The sequence below is a fragment of the Leuciscus leuciscus genome (genome assembly GCF_965113295.1).
Source record: "Leuciscus leuciscus genome assembly, chromosome: 8".
NCBI classification, from domain to species: domain Eukaryota; kingdom Metazoa; phylum Chordata; class Actinopteri; order Cypriniformes; family Leuciscidae; genus Leuciscus; species Leuciscus leuciscus.
This window is the reverse complement of record NC_138732.1, coordinates 38,239,601-38,262,464: the sequence shown is the minus strand read 5'-3', so window position 1 is coordinate 38,262,464 and position 22,864 is coordinate 38,239,601. Positions and strand designations below refer to the sequence as shown.

At 38.2% G+C, this 22,864-nt stretch overlaps 1 protein-coding gene across 1 annotated transcript in view; it reads left to right on the top strand.

Moving 5' to 3' along the window:
* Positions 1-22,864, top strand: part of abcb7 (ATP-binding cassette, sub-family B (MDR/TAP), member 7) — a 39,583-nt gene that overhangs the window by 11,608 nt on the left and 5,111 nt on the right. The window contains exons 6-15 of the mRNA XM_082178322.1: positions 3,661-3,929; positions 5,508-5,596; positions 5,681-5,768; positions 11,758-11,932; positions 12,949-13,106; positions 13,696-13,859; positions 14,527-14,656; positions 19,855-20,026; positions 20,148-20,251; positions 21,810-21,917. Coding sequence (XP_082034448.1) covers positions 3,661-3,929; positions 5,508-5,596; positions 5,681-5,768; positions 11,758-11,932; positions 12,949-13,106; positions 13,696-13,859; positions 14,527-14,656; positions 19,855-20,026; positions 20,148-20,251; positions 21,810-21,917 — 1,457 coding nt within the window. The remainder of the gene's footprint in view (positions 1-3,660; positions 3,930-5,507; positions 5,597-5,680; positions 5,769-11,757; positions 11,933-12,948; positions 13,107-13,695; positions 13,860-14,526; positions 14,657-19,854; positions 20,027-20,147; positions 20,252-21,809; positions 21,918-22,864) is intronic.

Here is a 22,864-nt window from a genome sequence, read left to right as displayed (position 1 = left end):
CGCTTAAATATGTAATTTTGGTGATCAAAGATGACTTTTAAGGGATAAATAGATTGACTACAGGGGGACTTTAAGTAAATTAAACTTATCATCATGAAATGTGTCTACTAAGGCGATACTGCCAAAAAGAAAGAGAAAACATCAGACCTTATGAAAAAAAATAGGCAAATTGCTATGTGACATCAACATGCATTTATCATTCTTACAATCACCAAATTGGATTCTGTTCTGTTCAATTGGATTCAACAGTTCTCTTCACGAAACGAAATTCATTTCAAACACAAATTCGATAAGAACAGTGAAATTACTATTAAATTAATTCAATTAAATTACTAACATAACAGCAAAACTAACCTAAAAGCTCAAACTAACCAAAGTAAAACCTTTGACGTTTCAATTATTAAATTATACTAAACGAATCGCAGGCTATCATTAGATAAAGTGCAGCCAAACTCAACATGATGTGTGTTTACGGTGTGTGTTGTCTCCAGCGGGGGAGGGGGCAGGGCTTGGGTAGATGATATAATCAAATTTTTTTTTTATTTTTTTTTAAGACGAGTATCTTATTTTTTTACACATCGCCCAAGTCAGAGTTTGCTTCTGTTGATGTTGTCAGTGTGTGCCACTGAATGGAGCCCAAGTGCATGTTTAAATAAAGATAAACGAAGATGATGACTAATGGTAACTAAACACTTAGCAAGTCATTGTGTCTTAAAATGAAAATTCACTGTCTTCCCATAACTGTGTGTTTTAATGAGAGCCATTAGGTCCTGTGCACACAGACCATTATTCTCCGTGCTGCTGCTTGTGTGATTTGTGTTGCGCTGCAAGGCACAGATTATCTGTGCAGAATTTGTGTTGATTGATATTGTATTCGAGGCACTATTCATCCTGAAGCTGGGAGTGTGATGCACTAAGAGTGGTTTTGAATGCCACAAGCAAATAAAACCTTAATCGGATGTTCAGGTCAAGTTCATTTTTGACCCTTGAAATCTGAGTTCTAACATCATTTTTTAAAAATGAACTAATTAATGATTATAAACCAGCCTTGTGTAATTACACAGCTTTATATGTCTAAATTCTTTTTTACATGCATCTAAATCAACTGATAAGTTAACCTCACTGATCGACTAGTAGGTTGTTGGATGACTAGTCAACCATCTTGACGCATCCATAATAAGCGTGAGCTATTACAAAATAAGGAAGTAACAGTAAAATGTATGCAAACGTTCCAGCACAGCTGTGAGCGACGTTTAGATGAGCATGTAAATATGCGATGTGTGCTTTCCTACAGTTAAGAAAGCATCTGATCACAGCGATGTTTGCAACAGCTCTGCAATTCCACACACCATTCATGTCATGTTTATTTATATTGGGCTTTATATAATACAGATTGCTTTGGAGCAGTGTTACAGTATTACACCTAAAGAACTGTCAGTTTTGTAAAGTTCTTCAATTTCAAGAATCACAATTTAATTTATAATTACAACTTCAACTATAACGCAGCCCTCCAGTGTGTTCGTGTTTTAACTCGTGTAGTCATTTTGGACAAGTCATTAGCCACGTTTCCATTACCCTTCAAATTACGCAAATTGAAATTACGAATTGCAAATACGCCCAATGTAAACACGTTTCAATTTCGCAAAAACTCCCAAAAGAGTTTTACGCTCGCATGAGGTGGTTTTTCAGGCAGTCGAAAAAGGAATATTTTGCAAAACTGCAACTGAAACAGTTTTTGCGCATTTACAGGTCACCTGACATACATAAACGTCGATCGTTCTTTAAAGATGGCGCTGTTTGTTTGGACAGAAGACGAGACAGAGTTCTTCATTAAACTCATAAAAGACAAAAGTATTACAGGAATACTGGATTCTTAACAACATCATCAAGACCTCGAAGCAGATATGAGGGAGAAACACCCAGAAACACCTCATATGTGCCTCTCCCCAGTATAAGGGTCTTTCCTTACCATTAATGCTTGTATAACACGCCTACGTCTCCTTCCATTAACAATAATGGCCAGTGCAGTGACTGCGATATATGTAAACCTACCAACATCCGTCGCCATGATGTTTGGAATGACTTATCGCGAGAGGAAAAAAATAAGTTTCAGTCGTATAACATCGGTTAATGGAAACGCCGTCATTTCGTAATATTTTTTATATCGACATTTAGAAAATATGACAAAAGATTTGCGCAAATCTGTAATGGAAACACTGCTATTGTGGCCATTTGCGAAAGGCTTTGGAAAAAAAGGCAGAATCCTCTGCCTGCTGTTTGCTTTCGCTTCTTCCTATTATTGTATTTTATGCTTTAGTACAGTAAAAACAAACAAAAACATATAGCACCTTTAACAGCCAACAGCTTAACAAAGACCTTTTCCACCTGGTATTAAGATGAGTTTTGGTCGATCGGATCATAAGTGGACGACGCTAAATACAGGTGTAAATGGGATCTAAAGCTTGTCCACTTTCGATCACTTCCAGAGGTAGTCAAAAACGCATATGAAAACAGCCATAAAAGAAAGAGATAGATTAAAACACCAGGTGTAAACGGGAATTTGGTTCCCTCGTCTACTTGTGATTCGATCGACCAAAACGCATCTTAATACCTGGTGTAAACAGGGCCTTAAATACCTTAAAATAAGTGGTTAAGTTTACAGTATGCCCACATCCCAAGTCACTACAACACCACTACCTATTACGCAGTCGTCATGGACCAATGTCAGTTCAGAGGCGTTTAAATGCTGGCGCAACGTTTTTCGGAAAGTTTGCAATGAGGAGCTGATTTGAACCATCATCACAACTCCAAATGAGCTTTGTTCGTTCCTTAATTTAGTTTGAAATGATATCAGGCACTTATTATCTATACTGTGTTAATGTTGGAAAGCTGCTTTACAGTAGGGCAATGTGATTAATCGATAAAAGATCAAATAAAATCACGATGTGACCATGCTCTATTTCTAAACCGTAGAGGACAGAACCGAGCGGGTTCAACATGGAAGAAAGCTCAGAAACAGGGAAGGGATTCAGGCCAGGATAAGGACTTGATGCCAACAAAAAAAAAAATCCGTGGAACATTCAGGATACAGGAGAGATTATGTACTCTGGCGAAACAGAGTAGGTCATTCACACAGAACCCGTTTAAATTTGCAGTTAAAAACATTTCGCAGGTCTAGAGAAATAATGTTTCAAAATCGTGATTAAAATTGACATTGCAATATGGTCCAAAAAACATGATTGTTTTTTTTCTTTCTTTTTTTTTCATATCGCACAGCCCTACTATACAGTGAGTCAGATATACTAATGGGTCAAGAAGTGTTTAAACTGCACCCATATGTGACGGGATGTTGGCTGGTTTAACGAGGCTCTTGAGTGAAGAAGTGCACTGTTGTCTATGACTGTGAAGCTTGTTAACATGCATGCATGCAATGTTAGGCTCTTCATATTTGTCATTAACGGGCTTAAGAGTGCCACGACTGCCTCCAATATATTAGGATTTATTAGAGGCAGTCGTCTCTGCCTCACGCAGTGACTCCCTCTGTTTATCCAGCAACTACGTAAATTAACTGGCACACACTTAATGCTGTTTTTCCTTTCTGTACTTTTAAGTTTTCATTCTGTCGGCAGTATTTAATTGAAAGTGTGTGTGTGTTTTCAGACGGTGTCTCCCGTGCCGGAGCGGCTCTCTTCAATGAGCTGAGGAACGCAGTGTTTGGGAAAGTGGCTCAGAGCTCCATCAGGAGGATAGCTAAGAACGTGTTTCTCCATCTTCATAACCTGGATCTGGGCTTCCACCTGAGCAGGCAGACCGGAGCGCTGTCCAAAGCTATTGACCGCGGCACTCGAGGAATTAGCTTTGTGCTCAGTGCTCTGGTCTTTAACCTGGGGCCTACGCTCTTTGAAATGATACTAGTCAGCAGCATTTTGGTAAGTCCAAATGAAATCTTCATATAAAACCACAGTTCTACCACAGATAAAGTCTGTTCTTTGAGTCTTGGACAAAATGAAGAGCACCAAATCTCCCCTTTAACTGGGCTGAAAATATTCAGCTGGAAATTAATTTTCATTTTTGACCAAAACTTTTTTGGAGGTCCAATATAATTGACGCATGACTAAAAGGGACTTGTCTACCTAGGGTTGGGGTATTGTTTGAAATTGAGCAATTTCAATTCCAATTCTGCTTATCGATTCCGATTCTTATCAATTCCCAGTTTCGATTACAATATGGTAAAAAAAAGAAGAAAAAAAAGTCAGCCATAGATATCAAACATGTATTCTGTCTTTTTGCAAAACATTGTTGCAGCTGAATACTATGAACAAAAAACAGCAGCTTAAAGAACAATTAAGTATAACTAGACTAACTCATATCAATTTCAAAAAGTCAAGTATACAAGGACAAATAAGCAAATTAGCAATAGCACAAATAAATATAACTAAACAAAGTTCAGAAATTGAAATAAAATGTAAAATAACCCTGCATAGTTTCCTTTTTATAAATAAAATATAGATTAATCCTTATTAAAGTTACAGCAGTTATTCAGTCAAGATGAGGGAGTGATTTTCTTTTAATGACACTGATGGCAGCAGGAATATTAGGCTGCTGTCACTTTAATACTAATGCATGAAATTTATCAATTTAATTTTCCTTCAGTTGTTGCAGTTTAGTGTATAAAGCTTGGAGTCTTTAAAACTGAGATGTTGTTTTTGTTAGAGATAATCAGCAGGACAATGTTATGTATGTGACCTAAAACACTCTGAGTCTGTGTTAACAAGCACACTACAACTATAGATAGTCAAATACAGTTTTTATGATGAAATGCGCTGTCTTTATTTTCACTGGATATTCCTGTACTAAATTAGTACTGGAAATGACTGTTTTTGTTGACATTCACCAGACCATGTATTAAATCACAGTGAATATATAGAATAAAAATCATTCCTGGTTCCCCAGGCTAATATGAGACTTCATCAGTAGTGTGACACTCTTGAGTATAACACATCATTAATGCTAGTGTTCCCGAGCCCGGAAGTCCAGCTCTGTTTTTCTAATCTCCTGAAGTCAAATGATAGCTTTGTGTAAGGGATAGAATGAAATGCAAGTTATTTATTCATTGATAATCTTCCTCTTCAATGAAAAGATCATTTGAGAACCAGATGAGCACATAAGGAGACATGACACCGATCATCCAAAGTTTCATTGAAATACGGTCACAGGAGGTATTAACGCCAGGACCCGTGATAATCTTGTATAGTGGTGTCCCACATGTGCTGATGTGCCTGATATTCACATCCACAGGTTGATTAGCGCCAAATATTTCAGTGATGCCAGAAACACTGGCTCTAACAGCTCACCTCCATTTGTAACTCTCCATTAGATGGTGAAAATAAAGGGTAAAAGTGCAGATTATGAAGATGAATGTAGCTGCTCTCTAGAGACTCGATGTGTGTCGTATATAAACACATGTTGCTCTTTTTTTTTAATAACCCACAGCTGTTTCTTTGCAGTATTATAAATGCGGGGGTCAGTTTGCTCTGGTCACTCTCGGGACCCTCTCAGCGTACAGCGCATTCACAGTCGCGTTCACACAATGGAGGTACTGTATGTGTCTGTCAAATAGCAGCCGTTGTTTGTTACATTAACAAACTGTTGTACTAATCACTCGTTTGTCTTTGATCAGGACGCAGTTCAGGATCCAGATGAATAAGGCTGATAATGAGGCTGGAAATGCTGCAATCGACTCTCTCCTCAATTATGAGACCGTTAAGGTGGGTCACATCATAATCTGCATTGTCACTGCAACATTTGTGACACGCCTGAGTAAAGTCAACTTTGTTTTTTTATTTGTTTGCTTGTTTTCTAGCAAAAAACATGATAGGGATTGCGTTTTGCTGGATCACTAATTGTCTGCCATGTCATACAGTATTAGAGAGGCACATAAGTGTGTTGTGGGTCTTCATGTGTGGTTTCGTTTGCTTGCAGAGAAGACGATATGAGCCGTTTGTGTCATTCAAAGGTTTCATATTCAGGCAGTCTCTCTACTGGAGTTGCGCACAGGCCACACACACACATATATATATATATATATATATATAGAGAGTTTCAAATGAGACAGACCACAGATTCAGATCGCTCCACAAATGCAAATTTATACAGAACAATACTTGTCGTCTTTTTATTTCTTTTAGTCATTTTCATCTTTGAAATGGCTAAACACTGCAAGCCGATGACGGCTATGTAGTTTTCAACTGCTTTACATTATGCAAACTGGTAAAACCTTAAGAAGCTTCTCTCAAAAGCTAAAACATGTAAAATTAAATTCCCAATATTAATTCTAAGTTGTTCATTTGTACTTTGTATTGAAGCACAGAGATTGCACAGACTGCATTTATTAATTAACCATGATCGCTAACAATTTGGTCGAGATTGATGTTTGGATTTATAACAGTTCGTCAGAGAAGGTTCGCTCGCACATTTAGTAGCAGAAACTCGCACACGCGGCCTCGTGAAGACTCCTATAACACTTTCAATCGAGCAGAATTTCACAATGAACATCGCTAAACATGTTATCGGATCATTAGAGCTTTTTTTTGCAGCGCAGAGAGAGCGCGTGTGCATGATTGCCAGATTGAGAAGATTAAGTAAAACACGGCAGTAAATGTATCCATTTATGTGAAAATCCCCATTTGGGGGATTTAATCTCTTGACATCTGGCAACCCCAAGCAGGAACGATAGTGGAGGCTTCTTCCCAATCCAATATAATGGAAATGTCTAAATTGGAAAACATTTTCAAAACAAATAATCAGCGGGGAAAATATTGCAACGGTTATTTTTGATGAATCGAGAAGCAGAAATGATCACGATTAAAGCACGATTGATCATGCATCCCTAACTCCGAGATAAAAGCTGCTCTTAATTAAGATTTGACTGATGAACATGCACCTTGATTGGACTCTTGTGTCGTTTCATGATCAGACTTTCCAGTTTTATGGATGTCTTCAATAATGTGATCCATGTGATAGTCACGAATAGAACACAGACTTGACTTCGGTTCCTCGATTCAGACACTATTGTCACTAAGGTCTTTTTGAGAATCATACCTTTAAGTAAATGTGGTTGTCAGTCTCAAACAGTCACCAATTAACATGGATTACTTTTACAATGTCTTTTGAACGTTTTGAAGCTTGAAAATGCGGATTGCCTTGACTTTCAGTGGATAGACTGAAAATTTTGATAATATTAAAAATATTTTCATTTAATTTCTATTCCGAAAAGGAACAAAAGGCATGAGGGCGAGTAAATGATGACAGAATTGTACTTTTAGGTGAACTATCCCTTTAAATTACAGCAATTTTTACAATTAAAATGTAATAAAAAAATAATAATTATGTTCTATTTTAACAAATGGAAAAAGTTTACAAATAACAGGTTTGCAGCTCTCAGCAGCGGCTTGATCATTTGCGACAAGATTTTTGGAAGACACACAGATAATTATTTGTTGATGTCACTTCTGGGAAATAACCTGTTTTAAAAAAAGGTGTTTTTGTTTTTGTTGTTTTTTGCATTATTGGTTTGTATCTAAACCAGTAAAACATTATTTCATTATTCATTATGATCATATATGTTTTCTATGTGAATATACAATAAAGTGTCATTTATCCCTGTGATCAAAGCTGAATTTTCAGCATCATTACTCCAGTCTTCAGTGTCACATGATCCTTCAGAAATCATTCTAATATGATGATTTGATGCTCAAGAAACATTTGATTATTATCAATGTTGAAAACGGTTATTTACATTTTAATTTCATGATGCTATGATGAATAGAAAGTTCAAAAGAACAGCGTTTATCTGAAATCTAAAGCTTTTGTAACATTAAACACTACCCTTCAAAAGTTTGGGGTCAGTAAGAATTTTATTTTTAGGGGAAAGAAATGAAATAAATCAATACTTTTATTAATCAAGGATGAGTTAAACTGATCAAAAGTTACAGTAAAGACATTTATAATGTTAGAAAATATTCAATTTTAAATAAATGCTGTTCTTTTGAACTTTCTATTCATCAAAGAATTTTGAAAAAAAATTGTACACAACTGTGTTCAACATTGATAATAATAATGAATGTTTCTTGAGCATCAGATCATCATATTAGAATGATTTCTGGAGGATCATGTGACACTGAAGACTGGAGTAATGATGCTGAAAATTCAGCTTTGATCACAGGAATAAATTACAGTTTAAAACAGTAATTTTAAATTGTCATAATATTTCACAATATTACAGTTTTTTTTTTATAGTTTTTTTATCAAATAAATGCAGCCTTGGTGAGCAGAAGAGACTTCTTTTAAAAACATTAAAAAATCTTACTGACCCCAAACTTTTGAACGGTAGTGTATCTCTTCATAATCATATTTATACATTTTGTATTGTACTGCAAATTAATGTCACTTAAGTTTCCACATGCAATGTTGTTCAGTTAGACACATTTGAATTAATAAGTGAATTATGCAGTCGTATAATATGTTGTAATCAGTGAAAGGTGTTGTGTCAGGAATACTTCAAGACCTTGACATACAAGTATCTTATTTCCTAACAGCTGTTGTGCTCTGTTTCTGTCTCACCCCTCAGATCTTCTGCCCTTCATCTCAGTCTGTTGTGTTCAAGAGCAGAGATATTTTGTGCCAAGCTTTGTTTTCTGTCATTGCCGTCAGTGCATGTGGATTTAATGTCACTTTAAGCCAGTGTGCATGCATAATGAGATCTCCACCCACTCCAAATCCGTTACACCAGCACCTATATCTGTCTGTTTCTCTCTAAACACTCTTTCTGACAGCACTATTGCACGTCTTTAAAGAGGACACACTTGCGAAACAATCCTGCTTTTCGCTTGCTCTGATAATTGGCACAGGAGTCTTAGCTGAGTTTGATGAGCTGTAATGAAATGTTCTGAATGTCATGGCAGTCCAGGAGAGCTGTCCGTTATGATTTCATAAAGGCGCTGAGATTATCGGCGTAATGCTAACAAGATGCACCATCTATCTCCTTAACACCACAGTAGAGAGAGATTTTTTTTTTTTTTTTTTTATATATACCATATGCTGTGCTAATATTCCAACTAAAAGCACAAGTGTGTGACATTGCTATTATATAACATTCAATAAGCTAGTAGTTAGTATTCGGTAATTTACATTTTAGACACAACTTTAACAGTTACTTTGTGTATTTTAGTTTTGATGAAAATCAAGCTCTACGTCTTCGAGCTACACACACACAGTAGTTTTTAAATGAATCATTTGAGTGAAATTGATATATTATGTAGAGGTCAACCGGTAACCGATTATTCATTCACATTTGTTCATAGTGCATTAATGCTAACAGATACAACTTTAAAAATTTTAAATGCGTTCGTAAATGTTATGTCAATGAGAAATATTTCAACAGCATTTATTAAGCTTAATGTTACAGAGGGACTCTTATTATAAAGTGTCATACCATTTCATATAAATCCAAACAGTCATGCTTAAAGATCATCTTTAAATATCTACACAAAGGCCATAGCATTGAAAATAGACATTGTATGTATACTTTCACACTTTATTTGCTTCTGTGTTAGAACACTTGATGATTATCTAGTCAAAATATGTATTACAGTGACGATAAAAAAAAAGAACTGAAATCAGATGCATTTCCAATTCGTTTGTTTCTGTCAGCTTTTGAACATGTCAATTAGCTTTAAATATGCAACTTTGCTTGCAAAGGAATGCATTAAAATTACCAGCTGGATATAAACTAATGCAAGCAGATCCCACTGTTTAACTGCTCGAGGTACTAATGTTAGCTAGCCTGGGAAAACCCAGACAACTTCCGGCAAATTTGGATTTGCTCTGCAAGTAGTCTGGCAAAGAGCTCATTCAAGCCCATTTCTAATCCGTCGAAATCGCGGCACCAATCAGAAACGTTGGGGCGGGCTTTACACGATGACGATCGCTCTGATTGGTTTTAGGTCTATCCAGTTGCGCCCAGAGGTATTTGAGCGACGTCCGTTGGTGAAGCGCATCAACTTTTAAATGCATTATTATATTCAAATTGCAAACACATGAGGACAGTCTCCATGAAAGACCCACTGGCAGATGAACATGCTACTACATTTCACTCCGAAACGGTAGGAAATTAAATTAGATTTAATAGAGGATTTTAACTGTGACAAGATGATTGACAGGGCAGTTTACGTGACAGGACGCACGCGACAGATCCGTCCGATAAAGATGACGAAGTAGTGTGTCCCACAGCTTGCCTACTTTTTTGCTACACATTCAAAAGTAAATACCTTTTCTTCACAAAAAGAGAGTACATACTTTTATGGCGTAGTGTAACTTAGGCGAATTGGGACGCAGCATATGGCTTTACACGATGACGATCGCTCTGATTGGTTTTAGGTCTATCCAATTGCGCCCAGAGACATTTGAGTGATGTCCGTTGGTGACGCCCCTTTGGAAATGAGTTATTAATGAAGCTTTGCCAGACCATAACTCAGTTACTACTGAGAATGGTCTGGTTTTAACTAGGCTAAATGTTAGCGTCCCCTCAGCCTCGATCGAAACATACTGCTGTTCTTTCTCTACTAATGCAACATCCAGTCAATAAATGAATTACTTTATAATCATATGAAAGCATGTACTGTGGTGTTCTGTATACACACGGTTTCATTGTCTGTTTTAAATCCGGATCTAAACTGAAGATGCGGGTCAAAACAAACTCCACGAGGTGTCAGTGACAGTTTTTGTTTGGCCTCTAAAGCTGGCTCTCTTGGCTTTGGCTCTCGTACTGTATAATGACAGCGCACAGTAATGGACACAACCCGGAAAAACTATCGGTATAACGTTTACCGATAACAGATTCTTTCAGCAATCGATAAATCGGTCGACCTCTAGAAGCTTTATCGTTTGGCCAGATGTGTGCCCGTATATAAATGTGTTGGGAGAGAAAAGCAGTGCTCAGTTTTTTTTAATCTTGTTTGCTCTGGTGCTCTTCATAATCCTGTCTCTGTCCTCCACATAAACAACAGTCTCTGTTTATCGCCACTCCTCCGTTCGCCACATTTCAGAGCTAATTAATCGTGGCGCACTTGTATTTCAGAGCCACACGCTCTCTGCATCTGTCTGCACTCCGTCACTCTCCCCGCTGAAGAGTCAGATGTTTGAGCCACTCGGCCTCATCTCCGAGCCTGTGAAGGCATTAGCCTGTGGTTTACTCAGCTGCTGATATTTGGAGAGATGCAATTGTAGCTTTAATGACATCTGGATATGTGATTGAGGCATCAGCAGCATGTGGCATGGGTGCTGTTACACGCTTCAGTTCACATCCCAGAGGCCTGAGAACTGCTTAGATGATGACACTTAAAAGGGTTTATTGGTTTTGTTGAATAAAAATGATTATCTCATGTTTCTTTTAGTACCTTGGCATGAAAATGTCATAGTATATGAATGTAATCATATACTATGGTTATGCATGATAAATGCCAAAATGCCATGGTTATTACCATTCGATGTCACTGCATACTGGCATTGTATTCATTGTATGTGATTCCAATTAGTTCTAAAATATCAAGTAAAATTCAAAACGACGGATTTGCTCTTACAGAATGCGTTTTATTTGACTCGTGTTCAAACAGGTCATTGTCATGACCTTTCTTTAGTAGCTTTAGCAGTTCTTTGTGCTCTTTTCTCAAGGTCTTTCTCTGTTTCTCTCTCTTTCAGTATTTCAACAATGAGAAGTATGAGTCTGAGCGGTATGATGGTTTCCTGAAGGTGTACGAGTCGTCCTCTCTGAAGACGACCTCTACTCTGGCCTTGCTGAACTTCGGTCAGAGCGCCATCTTCACCGTCGGCCTCACCGCGATTATGGTGCTGGCAAGCAAAGGCATAATGGCAGGTGAAAATCAGTGATGTCACATTTCCATCACTAGATACACAAAATAGCTTTAGGGCTGTACTGAAGTCTTTTACCTTAATGGGTTCAAATTCTAGAACCGGATAGCTTTTTTTGTAGTGCTTCATCAACATGCACTTGTACAATGATAAAATAAGAGCTGAATGTTCCCAATCCAACCAATAGAGGGAATGCGTGTGACGTCACCGTCGGCCGGAGTGACTGCGGTTACACACACTGAGTGGCAAAAAGACTGAGCGACAGCATTGGTTTTCAGCGTAAATGCCGCCAAAAACACATCTAAATCGGGAAAGAGCTTTGAGATTGACTGTACAACTAGATTTTACAAGAAATCTGAGGTATATTTTTACAGACTGCTGAAAGCTTCAGAACAGAGAAGCGAATGAATCGCTGCAATTCACAGAAACAACTGGATCCAGGCAGAGAAACGTGAATTTGCAGTTTTTTTGTGTCAATATGCTCAATTTAGGGGTAAAATCATACCCTATATATTTTATTGACAACTCATCAATTAAATATGTACCATAGTATATTCTGCATAATTGGATATTTTTAAATAAACACTGACAAAAAACTATACAAGTTTTAAGGCTGGATAATATATAGCATTGATATAAGTGATCACATGGATTTCGACCTACAAATATTATATTTATATAAAGCGTTCACTGGCAAAGTTGCTTTATGTATTTCCCCGGCGTCGAAACCAGGCACATATAAATGTCAGGAAACAGGATTCCTGGATGCATGTCAATATCCATGGATCACTGGATCTTTGGTAAGTTGTAAGGAACACTTATAACGAGTCCAACCTTTAGTTTAAACTGATAATCATTTGATTTACTCAGTTTCCCCTGTTAAACGCAGTCACACAGCAGCTCTTCTGCCGCTCAGATCCGTCGGGAAAGTGACGTCAGTGCATACCCTCTATTAAAGCAGGTGTGAAAGTGTTTGTGTAAACAGGGTGTCATAGGTACTCTGGCTTCTTTCTGCTGTAGGGACCATGACTGTGGGAGATCTAGTGATGGTGAACGGGCTGCTCTTCCAGCTCTCGCTGCCACTCAACTTCCTGGGCACCGTGTACCGAGAGACCAGACAGGCCCTCATCGACATGAACACGCTCTTCACGCTGCTCAACGTGGACACGAAAATAAAGGTGTGCTAGGCCTTCACTGCTTTACTGGGTTATTTTAATGTGAAAGGAATACCCTGTGAATGGTGCTGTATTATTCACTTTAGCCGTCCTAAAATGTCAGAGCTTTTTAAAATACCACGACAAGAGCTTTCTTTTATATTTGAATATTACAATTTGGAGCTCTAAAGCATGTCGTTCGTCCTAGTATTTGTTTTGATTTTGAAAACATTTGAGTGTTTCCTGTCTTTCATGGCGTTAGTGGGGGAGGTTGATGAATCTCATTCTTCGTTTGGCTAATTTCGAATGCAGCCTGTAATTACCGTGTATAAAATCTGTCTGATTGTTCGCCGCGATCAGTAATGGTTTTCACCGCATGACAGCACTGCCCATCAAGCCATTATTGCAAGACCCTAATTTGATTTCTCTAACGTATCTGTGTGTAGAATTCAAGAGTAAATGTGCCGAGATCTATTGTTTTAGACGACGCCATTACAATCGATTGTCGTCGAAACCCGTTTGAGAAGAAACTCCTTTGTTTCAAGCCTCAAAATGTACACTTTAGACTGCTAAATGTGTTTTCTTTCTTTTTTTTAACCTCTGTGTCCTGAAGGAGAAAGAAATGGCCCCGCCGCTGCTCATTGCTCCCCAGGAAGCCACCATCAGGTTTGAGGATGTGTATTTTGAGTACTTGGAGGGACAAAAGGTGCTTGACGGGGTTTCGTTTGAAGTCCCTGCAGGGAAAAAGGTGGCCATTGTTGGTGGCAGTGGATCTGGGTAAGTGCTCCTGGGAAGATTTACTTGCGTTATATTACCTTCAGCTTTCACTGAACTTCTGATCTTGGCACAATAGGGTACAAATTGGAGCCCTATTTCTTAGAAATACAACAGTGAAGGCAAGAGTTATGAGAACTATTAGATAAGTTTGATTATTGCCGTTTAAAACTGTGATATGATTGAAATTTCATAATTTCAACACTTTTTAAAGCATGGCAGGAAGTCAAAGTATATAATCTCATACCATTTGCTTTACACACAGTTGTCATCAGCATTTGACGAGCTTAACCCTGTTACCAAAGTTTTGAGAGAAAAATTAAGCACATTTTAATTTGTGGGTTTATAAGTTTATCAGCAAATGCCAACCAACATTTAAAGCTCAGATGTACTATGTACAAGGCAGAGCTCTTCTCTGTTCAGGGGTGAACCGAAGTTTGAAACGGACAGTTTTCACAGACTACGATGCATTTTCACAGTTTTTTATATTTTAAGTTGTTAAAAATGTAATGCATTTAAAACTCTTTGCCAATAGCTGATATAAACTTCGCTGAGCCTTTAAAACAACAGAACAATTGAAAAGTCCTGTTTTGTACGGAGTTCGTGCAAAGTGTGTTTATGTTGGTCACAGTTGAGACCGTGCTTTAAGAATGTTTTTAATTTTTTCCAGGAAGAGCACAATTGTCAGATTGCTCTTTCGTTTCTACGAGCCACAGCAGGGCAACATCTACATCGCAGGCCAAAACATTCGTGATGTTAGTTTGGAGAGCTTGAGGAAAGCTGTGGGGGTCATACCGCAGGTGAGGGTTCGCCGTTCACACCGCCAGCCATAAAGCCACATGATCACACTCATTTTAATGGAGAGCTGAAGATTTCCGGCGACAGGATACAGGCGTGTCCAACGACGTGGCAAAGTTGAGATGTGTTTAACTTTATGCAAATGAAGAGCGACTCTGCAACGTCAACCAATATGGAGTGAAGTCATTGAAGCGCACATGATCCGTCACAACATCCTGTAGTGTCGGTTATTTTAGCGGTCAGCAACTTTCCTATAGTTCATGATTTGTCTCTGTGTACATACGGGGGTATTTGGCATGCCGACTGAATGCTTTCAAACCTGAATGGTTTTGTGAACCCAGATAGACTTGTGCTTTCACTGCAGATAAACAGCTGTGATGGCAAAGAAGCACTCGCTGTTTCTCATTGACCTTAAATATTAAGCATTTTATGTATCGATTCCATTTATATTTAGGCTATGTTTAGACGACTATGTACTAAAAACATTGGGGGTTTTTTTCTTAGCTTTTTTTTTTCCGTGTACAGACGTAGGCATGTGCCGGTATCACATTTTCATGCTGCGATTAATTGAGTGATCTTTTATCACGGTATACGGTATTATCACGGTATTTTAATTGCACATGAGAAACAGATGGATTTGGGGGGGGATGTAAAAAATAAAATAAAACTTGCATCACAAGGTGTAATTGTGATTGTCAAAACATTTGGTAACTAAACTGAATTTTATTAAGTTTAGTGACAACATGTTACAATGATTACATGGTACAATGACTGGTAGGCTACTGTTTGTATTCCTTAACACAAATTTAACGATTTCAATTCAATACTTGGGATTTGATTTAAATCTTGATTCAATATTGACTTATTTTGGATAAATATTAGGAAGGCTACAGTAGATAGCCCACATGTTATTTTTTTCTCATGAAAAAAAATATCTCACATAATGCCATGTAACCATATAGAGCCCTATCAGCTGGTATTATTAAAGGTTACAAATAACTAATTAAATCAAATATAATGCAGTTTTCATTATAATAACAATTATGTAATGACACAAGTAAAAATATAATAAATATGTAAAAAAGTGCAGTGCACATATTCAGCAAAATACTCCTCTTTATCTATATGTTTTAGTCATCTAACATGCTGCTGGTCATTAAATAGTTTAAATGTAACGTTCTGTGACACAATTGTTCTCCTGTTTCATATCAAAAGTAACCTGCTATGTCTTGTTTGACGGTCTTCGTGTCCTCTTTGCTCCGCGATTTTTCTCTGTGTGAGAAAACGGATGTGTGGCGTGAGCGTGTGAGGAGTCTCGCGCTGAATGCGTCGAGTTGGCAGCTCTGCTTTTAGAAGCGGGATGGATCCGGATAGATCGGCGGCGGCCATAGACTGTAGGTGGCGGCGTTCCTCCTTCCGCCATGCTGCTTCTCCATGTGAGGACTGTTTACATTAGACTAGAAGTGCGCACCGGCCGCATGCTTATACACGTGGCGATTGTTTACATCAGAGTGCGCACGTGTTTCGCGCAGTTTGTTTAAGCGGTTGATGGAAAATAAGCTATAATGCGCGTTCTAAAAATCTAAATTCGGATCTATTATTTTTCACGGTATTTTGAAGTGCCCGCGATAACAATATCGTGCATATTCATTACCGCGATTTATCGCATTACCGAATACCGGCACATGTCTATACAGACGACAACGTTGTCAAAACGATCACCGTTCACAAGGTTTCGGAAAAGCGACTAAAATCGATAATGGCTTTGAAGCCCGATTTCAAAAGTTTGCGTCGTTGTGTAAATGTTCCCTCCAAAATGTTTGTTTTTAGCGGCAAGAAAGCTGATTCGCTGTCTACAGTAGAGCTGCATGATTCTGGATGAACTGAGAATCACTTTTTTTTTTTTGTTTCACATACAGATCATGATTCTCACAAGATTCAACACACAACTAAACAAATAATGTACTCAAGGCCGCATTAATGCACGGGCTTACCTGGGCTGAAGCCCAGGGGCCTCCCAAGTTCAGGGGCCTCCCATGTTCAGGTTCATGATGAGCTGAATAGGTCATATTGTTTTAACTTGTCAGATTTTGTCGCTGTATGTCGCTAGTCGCTTGTGGGCGTTGGTAGTGTTGTCGCTCTAATGTTATTGTTATGGTGCGTTCACACCAAACGCGAATAGAGCGTCTGGCGCGAGTGATTTCAATGTTAAGTCAATGCAAAGACGCGTTTACGCACGTCTAGAGGTCCCACGTCTAGAGGTCCCGCGGCGCGACTGAGGCGTTACGGTGCGTGTCCACTACAGCGGCAAAAGTCCGCTCAGTGCCGCTGGCAACGCTGTAACGTCTCCGCTTTGGGGTGTGTCTGTTGCGAGTGTGTTTAATCTAAGTTGTTTTCAACACACGGACAGTATCATCAGCGATGCACGCGATTACATTTAGAAATAGACAAGCTTTGTTTGCAAATGTACCAAGCAATGATCCTTTCAATTTTATAAACCCAGCCAATATAATCACAATGAACACATCCAAAATAAAATCTTTAACATGTATATAACAACTGCAAAGCGTCTAATTTGTAAACAAAATGATTTACGCGCTAAATCCAGCATAAACTCACTGAGACTGTCGACAGTTTCTTTTCCATGCATCATTTTATTATATCTATGTTTGTGGTTAGTTACAGTAAATCATATAGAACATTGAAATCGCCCTCGAACTCTTCTGTCTTGCCTGCACTGCACTCGAGACGGTGACGGGAGCTGAGCTCCACTGAAAGGCTTCTTTCCTATTGGTTGTCGCTCGCGAAAATCGCTTCTCATTTGCATAAAGTTGAAATTTAGTTGCTGTGTGTGGTTGTTAAATAAAGTGTCTTGTGTTTATGTGCTCAGTGATATGTTAATAACAATATTAAAATTGAAAACAATATAAAAAAACTAGGGATGTCCCGATCAGGTTTTTTTGCCTCCGAGTCATTTGATTTTGAGTATCTACCGATACCGAGTCCCGATCCGATACTTCTATAATACATAAAAAAAGAATAAAGAAGAGCGAAAAAACAGATCCAGGATGTTCCTTATTTTTTATTTAATTCACCTTATTTTAACATTCAACAACTCTGTTAACAAACAGAGCACTTCTGTGAGGTAGCTTGAACAATCAAGTCATAAATAACATAAATTCTTCACTTTTGGACTTTAGTGCAACAGTAAATATAAAAAAAGTCTAATATATAAACAAATAGCACCTCAACTTAAAATACCCGGCAGGCATGTAAACAAATAAAATATAAAAGTGCCACAGTGTTTGCAAAGCCAGTAATGTGCTTTTAGGAACAGCACTCCTAACTCTTACGCCGGTTTCACACTGCACGCGTTAGCAGAGTATTTTAACATGGGATTTTTCGCCGCCCATGTTAACAGATTAGAGCATTCACACCGCACGCAGAGGCGGCACGGCAGCGCTTAACAGGAGCAGAGCAGCAGTGCCGCGATCGTTTCGGCGCCGAGTCTATTTTTGCTGCGCCGCTTACGCTGAATTAAAGTGACAATCAATCAATGCATTGATCATGGCCAAAATACACCGCAGTTTTATCCAAAAAGTGCATTGATGATATCTATTGTGTTTTAAACAGTCAATCAAATGACCAACAGCAATTTAAAAAGAAAACAAATGTCCAAAAACAAACTTGTTGCCAGAACAATAAAAACAAAGATGAACCAAAAGTTATATAAATGAAATTATTAATAAAATAAGCTTCTTGACAAGTCTTTTCTCTTAAATGTATTTGAAAACGAAAGAAAGCAATGCCAACTTATCCATTATAGACTACTCTGTCTGTACACACGCCGCGGTTCAGCCGCGCGTGACAAACGCTGCCAGTGTGAAAGCAAAACGCGCGTGTCCTGCTCCTGCTCACCATACGCACTGCTCCTGCGCTGCTTACGCTCTGCTCGCGTGCAGTGTGAAACCGGCGTAACTCTGTGCCACCGCATAACTATAGATGTGTTAAAAAATAATGAGAATATATATACATATCCCATCCGAGTCCTGATCGGGAGGTAAAGTCCGATTCCGATCGAGTCTGAAAACACGTGATCGGCCCGATTTCCGATCACATGATCGGATCGGGACATCCCTAAAAAAAACTCACTGTTGTAGGTCTCGAAATAAATTAAATATGCATTTTGTGATGTAGATTACCTAGATATTACACTTTTTTTAAAATGAGACTCTATAAATCGAGGGGATGGGGGGCCTACAAAACCTCTCAGCCCCGGGGCCTAACATTAGGTTAAGGCGGCTCTGAATGTACTAGAGGTTCTGACAATGTTTATTGCTTCAGTTAAGATGTTTAAAAAAGAAATCGGTTTGAATGAATAATTCAATGACTTGCTCATAAATCCTTCACTTGTTTCATTTACTGGATGAATCAGCGCCTTTAAATTAATCTCTTGAAATAATGATTCAAGGCAAATAAATGCAAGTCACTTGTCGCCACCTTTTGGCATAACGATGTAATCGATACAATCTTATTCATTTGAAGTGTCAATTAACTTTCAAAAGGTGATTTGCTCTATTTTGATCGCTACTGTAGACACTATAAACTTTTATCTCAGAACTTCTGATATAATTTCAACATTTGTAACACGGAAATACTGATTCTGAGTTGTCGAAAGACTGTTTGTGAAGTTTCATGCATGACAACTGCTTTCTCTGGTTCAGTGACAGCGTGAACGCAGATTTGAATGTTCGCTATGATTGGACTTGTCAAAGGTTTAATAGACAGGCGAATCGTTGTCATTTAGGAATAAGATCGCATGGGTCTTTGGATCGGGATCGGGATCTTTTAACGATTAATCATGCAGCTCTAGTCTACAGCACGGAATAACATCCGTGAGTGTCATTCTCAAGCATTACTAGGCATTACTGGAAGTATAAACAGCTTAAGAACTATCAGATTATCACCTCCTTAAAAAACAAATGCAACAGCGAAAATTGTCCTTTTTCCTTTTTTTTTTTTTTTTTTTTAGAAATCTTTATTAGAAACTAGTTTCTTTTTTATAAGTAAAGTACCATGGGAACCATAATCAGAGTTAATTTGAGGCTGTGGAAAAATAAATAAATTCATGAAACTTATTTTTATGCCTTGTTGGTTTTAAAAGCATCTACTGAGAAATCAAATGTAAATATAATTTCAGGATGCTGTGCTTTTCCACAATACCATATTTTACAATCTGCTGTACGGAAACATCAACGCCACAGCAGAGGACGTGTACCGGGTGGCCAGACTTGCAGGAATCCATGATGCCATTCTCAGAATGCCTCACGGATACGAGACGCAGGTCGGAGAACGAGGCCTGAAGCTCTCAGGTACTACACGCCCCATTCTTTGTCTCAGGAGTATTTCCGAAAAGAAAGACGAACACCTTGGGTTTAGAGGACTAGGGTTAGTTTCTTCTTGAGTGATCTGGTGCATGTTGTGTTGTGACAGGTGGAGAAAAGCAGCGTGTGGCCATCGCACGGGCGATCCTCAAGAACCCTCCCATCCTGCTGTACGACGAGGCCACATCTTCTCTAGACTCTATCACTGAAGAGGTAAGAGCTTTGGACTCTTTAGCAATTAAATAGATAGTAGATTCCTTAATACCAGACAATTAAGGAGTATTAATATTCCTGAAAAGAATGCTCTTAAAAATAATCGTAAATAACTTCTTAAAGTTAGGATAACCTCCAACCTGTCTCAAATCCCCAGAGGTAAGATGATTAATAACTTTGTTGGGTTGTTTTAAAGATTAAGCATTACAACATAATACAAGCTGCATATAATGCATATCACTAGTACCAGGAATGTGGACAAAGGGCACAGATCGATCATAGAGGGGACGGCTCTGGCCAGAGCTAGCGAGGCAGCACACCGATACAGGACGCATTCACTGTAGAAAGAGCGCAATAAAGACAGCGCAAATTAATGGGAAAGACCTCTGCATTTTGACACTGGCCCTTTTAATTTTACCTTGTCATGGTGCATTAAAATCTCAGCGCTGAGTAATTAAATCCCATTAAGCTAGTCGGACAAAAATAGTCTGTGTGCTTATATAAAGGTGTTTTTCATTCGGGAAGTCTTCAGTAATACCCACCTTTCAATCAAATAACACCAAAGCCAATAAGCCATTCATTTTCTTAAGAAAAAAATTGAAGATGTTTAAGAAAATATTAGAGAACATAAGAATTTTTCAAGAATTGCACTTAAGATAAATTCTAAGAAGTTTGTAAGAATGTTCCTAAGACATTTCTTAAGTTCTTTTCGTGAATCCGGAACCGAATGTGTATCAATAATCATATATGGTCGTAAAGGGATAGTTCACCCAAACATTTAAATTCCCTCATTAATCACTCACCCTCAAATCATTTGAAACCTGTGAGACTTTCGTTCATCTTTGAAACACAAATAAGTTCTTAAAGAGATCAGAAAACGAATCCATATAAATCGACTGGTTTAGTAAAAATGTTCTGAAGAGACATGATCGCTTTATATGATCAACAGATTTTAATTTAGGCTTTTATTCACATAAGTCACATGTCTAAAATGTTGGTGTCATACTATATTTATTAGAATACAGCGTAACATGGGTCAAAAACAATGAAAACAACAACTATTATGTTTATTTATTTGCAACTGAGCCAAATGTTGTCAGGGCAGTTTGAACCATCGGATCGACCGGGCCGCTAGGTTTATCTGCCTCGTTTTTAAAAACTATATAGCAGTGTAGATCACCAACAGATCTTTGAAGAAAGAATATCTGCTCAATACTGCTAGTTTTCCCCTATTTTGAGAACAGTTCATTTGATATTTACACTAAGCTTTTTCATTTTCATGAGGCTTTATGCCTTATTATAGTCAAGGAAGTGTTTGCTCTGTTGGCTTTCTCCTGTTTTAATGTATCTTATTGTCAGAAGGTCTTCATATAAATCCTGTCAATCATATCAGAGCTTGTTATTGCAGAGAAATGTTGCTGTCATGAGGCAGACGGTTCCTTAATGAAAGAAACATCTGAAAAATATCACTTCAACCTTGCGCTCTCATTCAGAGGAGTGAGGATAAAAGAGAAACAACACTTTTCAAACACCTTCTTTTTTTTTTCTTTTTTTGCAGAATATTATGACTTCCATGAAGAAGATGGTGAGGGACAGAACATCTGTCTTTATTGCACACCGGCTGTCCACCATTGTGGATGCAGATGAGATTATTGTGCTAAACCAGGTAAGCTCGCCTGAAGCCTTTAAATATGTGTGACAGATGGCGAAACATACAGAAATCACGTTCAGGAAGCGAATGCATAATTCAAGAATAGTGTTAAATCCCAAAAACGGAAGTTTCACACCAACATTTTGCAATGAATTCGACTCTGAAGCTACAGTGTTACCACCAGGTCAAAGTTCAGTCAATTCTGAACCCTGACCCCAGTGACTGCTGACCTTTTAAAGTGCAGCCAATGATTATTGGTCAATTTATAACGTTCACCTAAATAGCGAGTTACATTACAAGAAGTACTTATTATTTACTCTACAATGTGCATGTAAAAAATGATAGCTATAAATGTCCGCTCCTTTTTATTCTGTGGTTTGAATGTATGCAGGAAATATATGTTCATCTGACGTGTCAATACAGTGCCGAAAAATCTAAGCAAATTGATTTACGAAAGCGGGACTGGAAATTATTAAGGATTGCATGACTATTGAGTTTTATTTGTGTAGTAGTTGTAGAATTCACATGTGACGCAGGACATCTGTCCTGTTTCTGGCCAGTCCAGCATGACGTCGACCCGAGAGTGAGTGAGTGGAGAGATGATGCAGGCGAGAAACAAAAGCTCACATTGCTCCATTGAAGGATTCATGCTGCTTGTGTTGCCATGCATGTTGCAAAGAAACACTCGCTTATTGTGTCTGTCAGCCTGTGGGCGACATCCGTTTTGCAGGAATCCAGGTTCAATTTATATGTTTGACTATTTCAGGTTATTCTAGAAAGAGAATGATGTGCTTTTGATGCAGTTTTTGATCAAACGATGGTCCTTCTGCTGTCGCCACGTGTAGATCAAGCTCAACTGTTCAGCCAAACCCAATGCATCGACTAGTCACTAGTGAATGCAGTTAAGATGTCGACATGTACATTAAGTTGGATGACATCACGACAAAGGCATGTCATACACA